The following is a 13,239-nucleotide window of genomic DNA, read 5'->3' on the forward strand; positions in this document are numbered from 1 at the left end:
AGCAATGCTTATCTCCCAGAGATAAGTTAAGTACAATCCTTTTATTTATTTATTTTTAAGATTTTTATTTATTTATTTGCGAGAGAGAGAGAAAGCATGAGAAGGGGGAGGGACAGAAGGAGAAGCAGGCTACCAGCTGAGTGGGGAACCCAATGCAGGACTCAATCCCAGGACTCTGGGATCATGACCTGAGCCAAAGGCAGACGTTTAGCCGATTGAGTCACCCAGGCGCCCCAAGCACAATCCTTTTAAATACAGATCCTCCTCAGCTTACTATGGGGTTACATCCCAATAAACCCATTGTAAATTGAAAATACTCTAAGTCAAAAATGTATTTAATACACCTAACATAACAGGGGTGCCTGGGTGGCTCAGTTGGTTGAGCATTGGACTTTTGATTTTGGCTCAGCTCATGATCCCAGGGTCATGGGATCAAGCCCCATGTCAGGTTCCATGCTCAACACGGAGTCCGCTTTTCCCTCTCCCTCTGCTCCTCCCCCACTTGCGCTCTCACTCTGTCTCTCAAATAAATAAATAAAATCTTAAAAAAAATACCCTTAACATACGAAACATCATGGCTTACCCTGGCCTATCTTAGATGTGTTCAGAACACTTACATTACCCTACAGTTGGGGAAAATCATCTAACATAAATAATATTTTGTATTATTTTTGTATTTTATAATGTATTTTATAATATATTTTATAAATTTTATAATATTTTAATCTTATTTTAGAATAAAGTGTTGAACCTCTCATGTAATTTGTAAATGAGATCTCATGTAATCCCATGTAATCTCATGTAATTCTCACATAATTGTAAAGTATAAACAGAATGGTTGTGTGGTTACAGAAGGGTTGGTTGTCAGTTGTTTACCCTGTGATTGTGCGGCTGACTAGAAGCTGCCACTCACTACCACTGCCCCAGAATTCTGAAAGAGTATCATACAGCATACTGTTGTCCTGGGAAAAGATCAAAATTCAGAATTTGAAGTGCAGTGTCTACTGAATCACATCGTCATAAAGTCAAAAAATTGTAAGTCGAGCCATCTTAAGTTGGGGACCGTCTGTACTTGTGTTTTTGCTCATCCATATTTTCTATTTACTTTTCACAACAAATATATCATGGTGTGATAAAGACAAAATAGTAAATTCAGTTAGTCCAGATGCAGATCAATCCTCACCCTGTTCATGATTTTCCTATTTCTCTCTTTCTGTGAACATCATCATCACTCTCTGTAGCAAGTTCTGCTTGGGAAGGAGAAACCACAACAGTCATCTTAACTGAGTTTAACATACATAATTGTTAACTAGTTGTAAATTTGATAACTAGGTAACTGGAAGGATAAAAAGTGAACTCTAAGATATCATGCAGGTGACAACTGCCGGAAACAGCTACTACCCTTGGGACTGAGGCAGCTAGACTTCTTAAAACTCAGTAACTAGAGGGGAGCACCCCCCCCGACCCCCCCGCCCCATGCTGGGACCCAGACATCTGAGGAGGAGTCAGCTTCCAGTTGATGCAGGTGTCTGGGAAGAAGGCACGAGATAAAGATGGCTTTTCCAAGCCATCTTGGAAATTTTATACTCAAATTTTATACTCAAACTTCTCATGAGGAGGAAAGATTTGTTATTTTCAGGGTAAAAAAATCCTGGCTGGAGAAATGCTCACATAATCAGCAAGCAAACAGGACACAAAGTAAGGAGCCCGTTCCTTTGTCCTTTCAGCCTTCTGCTCTCCCTCTGGCGCCCCCTATTGGCAGAGTTCAACAAAGACTCAGCCGGTAAAGCAGAAATGCCATTGCAGAGTCCCAGCTCCACCATAATAAAGCCAAAATATTGAAGGAAAGGGTTATAATGGGCACATTTTTCTAGTTAACCAGGTTTCAGAGAATTTTGGTCTCTTCTTGTCAACCAGTCTGTCATCCAGTCATTGCTTACAAAATACTTACTGTTTATTATAATGTGCCATGCTTCCCTAGGGGCTGAGAATATATAGAGAAGTAAGAGAGAGTCTTCGCCTTCAAGGAGCTTGTAGTATGGTATAGGAGATAGAAAAGAAAGAAATATATTACAATATAGTATGACAAGTGAATCAATAGAAAAAAAGACTTAGCACGTAGGAGAACATGACAATTCTATTTGAGAGAGAAACAAGGAGAAGACTTCCTAGAAAAAGTGATTGTGGTGGAGCTTTAAAAGATGAATTGGAGTTAGCCTATAGAAGGGGGAGGACGAAGAAAGTATTTGGCGAGGCATTGCAGAACAGGATTGACATATCAGAGCCATGGAAGCATGAACTATCATAGAATAGAAGAAAACTGTAGGCAAGCATTTGATTATGACTGGAATAACAAATGGAATAAAAATCTGAAACATGAAGCTGGAGTGATAAACTTAGGCCAGTTGCATGGCAAATCACTACCGTTCTAACTGGGATTAAGTCTTAACACTTTTGAATGATCTTTGACGTCTCCTCCCCCAACACCAGAGTATCTACTCACTCCATGAAGCTGGATGATTCAACCTTCCCATGGCATTTTGTAAACCACCCATGTTTCCATTTCCTCTACCATCAATTGTAGTTCAGGATCTATCTTTATTCTCGTGTGGTCTGTTGAGATGACCTCTTCACTGTGTGACTACCTGTTGTCATTCCCATTCAATGCAGCCTTTATACAACTGCTGGATTTGTCTTCCTAAAAGCAGCTTTGGTTGCCATTTTTGTGATAACTTCATTTGTATCATGTGTTATGTCTAACCCAGTGATTTTCATGTGCATAATTTGATTTAATTCTTACAGAAATGCTGGGACATTATACACTATAAGATTATTAACTGCAGTTTACAAAGTGAAATGGAAACTAGAGAGCACAGGTCAGTTTTGCCCAAGGTCATCTAATCAGGTGGTTGTAGGCCTAGACCTACAACCTAGTGGCCTACAACCTAGCTCCTTGGACTACAGGTATCAGGTATTTTGGATTTTATATTTAAATTAGTATTCTTATTATTCCTCATAAGGTGAGGGTGGCAGTTTCATAATCTGAAATTGCTATGGGAAATGAACTGAGTTATAGGATTTTGTTTTGGTTGTTTCTGAAGACAAACGCCGAGAATTGTTGCAGGGAATAGAGGGATAAGGAGTATTTTGGGTTTTTTTTTTTAAGGTTATACTACAGTAAGAAAACGTAAGTATGAATCTTTTAAAATATATGGTTCATAGTTTTAATTCTCATTTTTGTTTTCTTCTTAGTGTAAAGAAACATTAAATTAACTCAAAGGGCATTCATTATTGAAGTATCTCCTAAATGAGCTTAAGCATAGAATAACCATTTGGCTATTCAGAGAGAACTGAAAATGTGATTTCCCTAAACAGACTGTTCAGGAGGAAACACTTCCAGTTAAATGAACAGTTGAACCCTAAATTAGTAATAACTGTGATCTACTTAACCTCTTCTGTTCAAAGTTTATTCAGACCTGAAGATATTCTATTTTTTAACACCACAGATGGAGCATTTACCTCAACATAATGTTAGTTTTTTGATTATTCAATAGGGGCAAGAAATACTTAACCAGGCTGCATCCTTTAATTGTTTTGGTGGATAAACTTGAAGCTAACATAATATTTAATCTCTCACATAGCACAGATTTTTAAAATTCATGCTTTCGGGCAATTTTTAAAAGAATGTCACAACCACAGCTACACCTCAATGTGGAAATTCATGAGAGTTTAAAAAAAATTAACTGAATTGTCATAAAAGGTTTGAAGCCAGACAAAACAGACAATTTTATTTCCCCATAGAAGTTTATGTTTGTTTGCTGTATTATGTTCCTTGCAAACACCTTTTAAAAACTCACTGAGAGGAGTCCTTGGCTGTGAGCCCTGTGGTCCTCATTAGAATGGATCCCTCCCAATGACACACCTGGTACCTAGTATCTGCAGCAAGTACAAAGGCCAAACCCTGCAAACCGACACTGAGTGCAGAATCTGGCCCACGCATGGTAGCAAGGAATAATGAGGTGGGTTGCCGAAACATAATTGCAGGTCACTGAGAGGTATCTAGGAAGCGTCTATAGTCTCCAGCAGGAGGCTTGTCATTGCTTATGCTTAGGTCATTGTGATTTATCAACTTGAGGATCATCAAATTCCCAAAGCCAGAGATTTTAAATATCCTGCCTTTTTGTGAGAGGTCATTTACATTTACTTTGCCTTAATAACCCTTTCCGTTTTGATGGTTAATCTCATATGGCAGCATGTGACTATCCTGGCATCTGAAGAGCATGTTCATTAAATACTCCTAACGGCCTGGAAAATTCTGCTTTATCCATCAGTCTCTCTCAACTACAGAGCAGAAGCTGAGTAGGAGAGGGTCATCTCTTGGGCACATTCTTCCCCAACCTAGAATACTACCCTAACAGGTAAAAAGAGTTAATAGAGATGAGGCAAAAATGCAGAAAAGCCATGGAATTACATGTCTTTTGGCCATTTGTTCAAAGAGATTATTGAATTTACGGGGCTCAGATGCTGGGAATACAGAAATAGATCAACCACGATGCATCAGGAGCTTCCCCTTCTGATTAGGTCTGCAGCTAACCAGATCTTTTTTTAATTTCTTTAAAATTTTTTATTTTTCGCATCATGACTTTACATCCAGGTAAGCAAATAACTGTTCCAAGTGAAATATCAGATGTTTGGGGCCATATTAACAACTGACAATTCCATTTCTCTTGCTTAGATGTTTAATGCTCTATATATTGAGTACCAAAATAGTATGCATGGTCCTTAGTTTTTATATTAGTCGAATCTACAGATGGTACTGAAGAATCCCTTTCTCAGGCATTTGAAAGGGTTTTTTGAGCATACTCTGAATTTTACTAGGTCTTGGAGAAAACATCTAAAAGGAATTTGATTTTTGGCCTTCACAGATCTCTAGAGCAAATTCATATAATTTATCTTGTTATTTTCATTAATTTGCATTTAGCTCTATCTTGTCGACTCAGCCATGAGTTCCTTTAGAGAAGGAATGTGTACCTCTACTCCTGGTACAAGGTGTGTGTATATTAAGTGCTCAATAAAAAGTTTGTTGACGGATACAAGAAAGAACAGCCCTTGCTTTGAAGGGTAATGACTTAATTAAAGAAGAGAAAATTCAGATGAAGAGAAAATGCATGACATGCAGGATGTGAATTTAAAACATTTTTTAAATATCCTGGAAACAGATGCAAAATAACATTGTGCAAGTAAAAGAGAATTAGAACCGTGGGCTTCTCTTTGTCATTCCTCATCCTTCGGTGTGCTAGCCAGGATCTTTTCACACAAAGATCTTGTGGTTCTAGGAGCAGTAAGAGGGTCACCCTCAATGTGCAAACACTTTTCAAGGCTCTGCGTTCATCGTATTTGCTAATGTCCTGTTGACCAGTGAGAGTCATATAGCCAAGTTCAGAGTGAGTTTGAGAGCACATTAGCAATAGACGTGGGTACCGGGAGACAAACAAATTGGAACACTTACTGCAACCCAGCGACTATAGAAGGGTAAGAATTCCCAATAATATCAACTTCTAATAATTCTCTGTAGTGTAATTTCCAGTTGCGCAAAAAATAAAATTGTGCAATATAATGCATATGCATATGCACACACACATATCCATAAACATACAAAGATCCAGACATATTTTAATGTGTTAGTAGTACTTATATATATGCTTCTGATTTTTTTAAAGTTTTTAAATAATGTATGTGTTTCTACATATGGCATGTGCAATTTTTTTAAGGAAAAATTTCTAAGGTAATACAATAAGATGTAATTACGGGTGGTGTTGCATTGTTTAAGTGTTTTTATTCCTTCTGTGTTTTCCATGTTTTCTATGAAATATATACGTTCTATATGATTAGCCAAATATATTAAAAAATACACTTAAAAAATGATACTGAGTCAGGCCTCTTGTATACTCTTCCATCTGGCCTTCATTATGCCCCTTCAGAAAGGGGCAGTTGAATTAATAACAAATTTTTCTGAAAAGCAATTTCTTATTCTACGTGCAAACCTTCTTTTGTGAAGTGTACAGCTGTCCCTGATTGCCTTCCTGGTCTCCTTTCAGACGTCCTGCTGGTATTGAAGAGGAGTCCCTTTTGTTTGTCTGGTCAGAAGGAGCCCTTGAATTCACTGATGCTTCAGATACTCTGATGCCTTTCACACTCTACGAATACCGAGTCAGAGCCCACAACTCCAGGGGCTCAGTGGAGAGTCTGTGGTCATCAGCACGAACCCTGGAAGCCCCACCTCAATATCTGCCAGCACCTTGGGTGCAAGCCACCAGTGCTCATTCAGTTCTGCTGAACTGGACAAAGCCAGAATTGCCCAATGGCATTATCTCCCAGTACCATGTGGTCTACCAAGAGAGACCGGATGATCCAACATTTAACGTCTCTACTGTGCATGCTTTCACCGTGATGGTAAGAACTTAGGAAAAAAGAGTAACAGATGCTTAGAGTATCTGGTTAATATGTTGAAATTGATTCTTTATCCAGCTTATCATTTTTCTTCAGTTAGAGCTTAAATACGTTAAAATCTTTCACATGTGAAAAAGAGCAATGTAGTCCTGGGGAAGGTATTGAACTGAGTATAAGGGACATTGGAGACCAGTTTGCAGGCCACAATTAATTTGTATTACCTCAAGTAAACAAGTGAATCTCTCTTGGTGTGATTTCCAAATCCATTAAATGGGGATGCTGAATGTGTCTCTGTATACCTAATGGGGATGAAGCATAGATAAAATTAGACAGATACAGATATAGATACAGATACAGATTTGGTACAGATACAGATAGATACAGATTCAGATCAGATATGGATATAGATAGATGTGATATTATTGGCTCTTTGAGGAAAAAAAGTAAGTTAAATTTCTAGATCTATCTATCTGGATGATATATAGATATCACATGCACTAAAACTTAGTGGTGATTTTTTCCGGGTTGATCACCTCTGGCCCATAATACAATTTAATTGAGTTCACTACTATCTTCTGAGAGCTTTCTTTTCACCTCGCATAGGCTGATGTTCTATGGGAGATACATAAACAGGATGGTTCTTGTATCACAGAGCTTTCTCTTTTATCATACTGCACAGATGAGAATTGAACATAAGAAAAAAGTAAGAGAAGTTGTGAATTATAGCCTATAATTTCCACCACATGGTGACTCAGATCCCAAATTCCACCACCTACCAGCCGTAAACCAAAACACAAGAGAGAATATCATCTACCAAAAGTGTTAGCTAAGAAATCTCTGAGAGGTCAGCAGGGAACCCTCAAACTGAAGAGGCTTCATGGAGAAGATGAAATTTGTGGTCTTAGCAGTTAAATACATACAGTTTTTAAGATGTGCCAAGACCTTGCTAAATATGAAAATCCCTCACAATAAGAAAAAATAAACTGCGTAAAGCATTATTTTCAAAGAGCAGACCATGTTTTTATGCTACCAATCTAGGCACCCGAATACACCTGAAGGTTATCTTATAGAGTATAACATTTATCAAAATATCTAAATAATACTGAGCAAACATTTGTAATGAAACTCTGAAAGAATAGTTGTAAATGAATAGTTTAAAGTACAACATTTTCTCCCTGTCCTTATGTTCCGTTTTTTCATACGACCAAAAAAATAAGCAGTCTGTGAATTAAAGAGATAATGTTAACCTTTATTTTATTTAGAATTTGGAATTGGTACTTTATTTTTTATGTTACATGTAATTATCTTTCATATTATATCTTCATTATAAACATCCCTACAGCCTTCATTATAAACATTAGAAGCAGTGTTCTTAAGTGCAGAAAATCTTTTTTAGTTGATATGTGATTCATAGAGAAATCTATAACTTCTCACCATATCCTTGGAATTCATGTTCTAAACTTCCACCTGAAAGCAAAATCCTAAAAAATAAAGTAAAAATACTGAAAAACCCTTGATAAGGGCTTTCTGAATGACATACTTTAATTTATATGTATTTTTATTAAAGATACTAATATTGCAATAATTAAACCTCTGATATTAAAGAATGGCTTTCAGAGGCCTGAGCCCATTTAATTTCCTAAAACAATTCTATTGGAATTCTCTTGTGGAATACCCTCTACATCATTCCTTCATAGCTAGTTTCATCTCACAACACAAGATTTAAAGTATACAATGAACTCTGTCCTGTATTTAATGTGCCAGGTTCTATTTTTATCACACTAAAAAGTTCCTAAAAGAGAGGAAGGCCTCTGGCCCCAAGCTTTAAGCATCACATGGCCCTTTATCCATGCGCCCTGCCAGTACAGTTCCCACCAGGCAGCCCAGTGTTGCTGTGCTCTTCCATTTTCTGAAGAGTAATCCTTGTGCAATGCTAAAGAGAATAGCCAGAATGATCAGGAAACACTAATATTTCTGCACCCTATTTTTTAATGTTTGCATCTGTGTGCATGTTCAGAGTGCCACCCCCCCAATCTGGATCTCTGGCCCTGAGAATCCCAAGAAAAGATTAGAGTCATTAGGAAAGGCCCCACTTGAGCTTGTTAAGCAATCAAGGACATCTTCCATAGAGCAGTCGGGCCAGTGTTCAGACATTGTGGTTAGTGGGCCAGATTTCCAGGGCAGGAAACTATTATGACTCTTTATGGGCTGACATCTTTGAAAGAAAGAATCAGAAAAATAAACTATTGTCTTTGAGTTTCACATATTCCTGTATCTTAAGAGAATGTGTCTGAGCCTTTAAAAAAAGAGATATTTAAAGAAGGGGGTTCTACCATGTAATTCCAATTCCTCACCATCAGAGAAGAATGTTTCTTTTATGCTGCCCAAATCCTTCCTCCTGTCACTTAAGTCCATCCCTTCCTGTTCAGAACAGCATGACTTCTCTAAGCCAGTGCAATGAACCTTCAGGGTCAAGAACAGATTATTGACAATTCAATCCAATTTGGCAAATAGTCATTGAGCGCTGTATTCAGTATGCCAATACCCAATATTACAGTCAACTGTATTGTTGAAGGCTACCATGAGACTGGGCCCTTGGGCAGAGCAGAGCCTGAAGGGGAAGTTGAGTAATCAAGTCTGAGGCACACTTTATTACCGCTGGGCATTTCAGATTTCTAAGTTTCTTTGCTTCTGAGTTTCTGCTGCTCATGTTCTAATGATTCTCTTTCAAATCTCTCTCTCTGAGTGTCTTCCTGGCTCTACTTAGTTTTTCTCTAATTCCTATACTAGCTAAACACCTCTACTGTCTTCTTCCATGTCTGTGCCTGCCCTAGGGAATATTTCGAGCTTTTGTTTCACTGACCACTCTGGCTAAAAATTCTCCAGAGCAACGGAACTACATTTTCAATTGGTGAGCCACAGAATCCAGCCTCACAATTGAAGGATTGCAATTTAATCCACAGACTTGCAAGACATATCACTAAACAATCTCATTTAGTTTCTTGTTTATTGGGATCCTATCTCTGCATGAGGGGCCACCAATAAATTGCCATAATATAGTGCCATCCCTGGCTTGTCCCAACGTCCCCCCAGAGTTGTTTATAGACAGGTGGACGTTGCTGGGAGAGCCACATAAAACAGGTGCAATGGATGCATGAATCCTCTCGATGGTGGCAATGGATGGAGAAATGGCAATGGGGGCCCTCCATGGGGGCGGAGAGCATATGTGTTGGCAGCAGCAGCAGCAGAGGCAGCAGAAGGGGAGAAATGGAAAGAGCGTGGGCTTTAATGTATCACCAGCTTCTCTCCCAATCTCATGAAAAGTTTCATCTCCCAAGTAGGTTCTCCTAAGGGGAAGAGAGAGATATCTAGATGCCTAGGGTCTCTTCAGACCAACACTCTCCACTACTGAAAACAAACTCTAAGTAGAAGTCCTTAAACTCCCTTCCCAATTAGCTCTGTGATGAATTGTGCAGTGTCAGGAGAGAAAGTGTATTTAGCCTTGCTTGGCATGCAAGAGTTCCATGGTGGTATTTACAGGGAACACTCCTGGCGAGCTTGGCGATACTGCTGCCACCATTCAGATTTGTTTGCTTTTTCTCACTGGCACCTGCCATCGCACTGGCAGAAATAACTTGGGATTTAAAGGCAAAGGTGGTTTACCTGTTAGGCTGTGCTCTCAGTATATCCCTGCTTACCCCACAGGGTTATGAAACATCAAGCCCAGATCATACATTTGCCCAGTACCCTGAAAGATAGATGGTACTTCACTCTCTGGGTAGAATCAAGCATACGGTGCTGAGGGGTAAGCCAATTATATGGGTCACTAAAAGTTGGCTTCCAATCTGGAAATAAAATCCAGAATTACAAACTCTACTTTCTAGATTTTAGTTGCCAAACTCCCTTGCCCAAAGTCAAGGAAGAAGTATTCAAAATTTTCTCTTGTGGTTGTCTCAAATCTCTTTACCATTAAGTAGATCTGTGGGGGCAAAGGAGATGCTTCATAATTGTCATATCATGGAGAGTTTGTGAGTCAATTGATTAATTTGTTTTTAATCCCATTTTTATTTTGGTTTAGTATAATGTAAAATATTATTGCTCTTTACATATGATCTTAATTAATTGTAGCTCTTAAAATTTGATGGCTCTTAGCCATTTCTCCCCTCATTTATAAGACAATAGAAATGCACTAGGAGATCTAGGTATGTGCTAGGACTCCTTCAGTGACTATCTTTCCAAAATGAAGAAAAATTTGGTAATAAGAACAATTACTGTACTTTTTATATCAGTTCTACGGGCTGAGATTTTCACATTTTATAATGTAACTGGGTTACTCATTCTTTATATAAAATCGTAAAATAGAGGTGGATAAATGTCACACAAAATGATGACCACTTATTAGTGTGACCCATTTTGTTGTATTGTAATGATGTCTTTGGTCTGACATTAATTTTTCATTCATTAGCCTTGCATTACCTTTATCCCATTTTTCTAATACAGTACCAATCACAAATACATATCAGGGATCTGCTTTGTGCTCAATATTACTGGAGATGCAAACCACATAAGTCTTCTTGAACTTCATATAAGTATTTTTTTAGAGAGAACTTTATTTTTCTCAAACCACTTTATTCCAATGAGCTTCCTCCAGGACTCCCTTGCTCAATCATCACTGATTTCCAGGGCAGGTCCTATGGTTTTCCAGCCACATCAGTGACAAGGACCAGCCCAGTTTTGGTAATCAGGACTCATTTCATTTTGGGTGTTTAAAAATAAAGCCTGACTTGTGTTAAGAGATCTGCACTAGAAAAGAAAGGACATGTTTGTTTTGTTTATTTTCTTCCCTCTTCTTTAATTCCCTCTTCTCTTGTTGGTGTCCCCAGGACTGTGGAAGAAAAGAGAGAATTAGACAAAAAGGAGCAGAGCCTTACTCATGAATCTGTCTCCTACCCAACTGCCAGTCCTTCCTGTGGGTTTATATGGAGATTCTGCATGGGAAGCTCCATGTTCTATGTTCCCTGATGCAACACACTCTGGCTAGTTTCTTGTACCATTACTGCCCCCAGAGATTCACCCCACAGCCTCTTTTACTTCAGTGTTCTCATCTCCTGAGCAGTCAGCTAATACTAGGTCCTATTTCACTGAAAAAAAAAAAAAAAAAACCTCATTCTTTTCTTGACATCCTCCAAGCCTGGGGAAAACTCATTCTACCAACTAAGGAAAGTACAGCTTGTCCAGCCCTATCTTCTATACTTGACCTACGATGCTGGGTGAGACCCAGCCAGCTTCCCAACTTCAGAATTCATCGAATAAGAAGCAGGAAACAGCTTCTGTACTAAGCCATGATACCCATATCTTGGGATCACATAGGAATCTCAGAAGATGCTTCTCCACGCTAGTAGCTGCGTCAGAATTACCCTGAGTCTCTTCAGCTCAGTAACAATCCTCATGAAAAGAGCAGATTGTCCATCTTAGATTTCTTGCAGATACCTCTCAATTCCTTCAAGTTGTTCTCTTGGGTATGGCTCCTATGCCTTGAGAGAGGGGTATGACGTATCCCCATTCCTTCTTCCCAAGTAGTAAGGAAATAACCTGGGAAAGCTTCTCTACAGAATCCCCTTCTTCAACTTGCTTTTCATGAACCAGGATCTTCTCTTATTTAAGTTGTTTTATATAGATCTTCAGAGGAAGGTGGACTTGAAGGTGTAAGGCTGATTCTTTCTTTCTTTAAGTCCTGTAGAGGTATGTCTAGCAGTTCCAGTAGAGTTGCTTATCACTCATTTTTTCTAAACTACTTATTATTCCCTAATACATCCTGTTCCATAACTAAAGGGATTTATCATCTTTCTGGTTGCCCAAGCCAGATAATCTTTGAGTCTTACCCCTTCCTTAGTTCCATATCTAGTTTTCACTAAATCCTACTGATTCTACTTCTAAAGTATATCTTGAATCCTTCTGCTTGCAGTGCGTTAGGTTCTTCACACATGTTGTTCCTCCTCAAATGATCATGTTCTTACACTTCAAATAGATCCGTCCTCCTCTTTAATTGTAAAATATGAACTAAAATGTTACTTAACTCACAAGGCTATTGCAAGGGCTAAATATATTAACGCATATGCAAAGTACTTTAGAAACTGTAAACGGCAATGTAAATAAGATGTAAAACTTTAGAAGTCCTACTGTTTGGACTAACAGAAGCTGGAAGAAATGAACAAAAGTAGAAAAAGTTTTGATTTGCATAAAGCAACTGTACTAGTTTGGTCATGAATGAAAACCCTTACGTTTTATATATTTTAAGCACTCCTCACATTACAACAAAATTCAGAGCTTACAAATTTAAGTATTTCTTGATACCACACTGTTAATTTCCAGGTAATGTCTCAAGTATTGGATTGGTCTCTATTTCCTTTCTAAGTCACCTGGAGCAAGAACATGCTTTTTGTGTCCCTAAGGTTTAGAACTGACCCATTTCCTCTTCTACCGTAACATCTCAGTCTTGCCCCTCCAAGCGTCCTCGTCAGGTGATTACCTCTCTAGATGCAGTTCTGTTTACCCACCATGATGCTCAGTGGACCCTGCCCATTCCCAATCCGGGATGCTATCAGCAAAACATGAGATCTTTTTATAACACACACACACACACACACATCCACGCGCGCGCGCGCGCTTCACACGTCACACAGATTCTGCCAAACAGGCATCGGCCTGCTTCACCTGTGCTGAACAGCAGCCTATCAGTATGTGAGGGTCAGTGGGTGAGGAGGCCATTTGCCCTTTCACTCCAGTATG

At 38.7% G+C, this 13,239-nt stretch overlaps 1 protein-coding gene across 1 annotated transcript in view; it reads left to right on the top strand.

Moving 5' to 3' along the window:
- USH2A (usherin) overlaps positions 1–13,239 on the top strand; it is a 702,118-nt gene that overhangs the window by 608,058 nt on the left and 80,821 nt on the right. The window contains exon 60 of the mRNA XM_035010130.1: positions 6,099–6,453. Within this exon, the coding sequence (XP_034866021.1) occupies positions 6,099–6,453 (355 nt within the window). The remainder of the gene's footprint in view (positions 1–6,098; positions 6,454–13,239) is intronic.

The sequence above is a fragment of the Mirounga leonina genome, unplaced genomic scaffold, assembly GCF_011800145.1.
Source record: "Mirounga leonina isolate KUSES-001 unplaced genomic scaffold, KU_Mleo_1.0 Mir_154, whole genome shotgun sequence".
NCBI lineage: Eukaryota > Metazoa > Chordata > Mammalia > Carnivora > Phocidae > Mirounga > Mirounga leonina.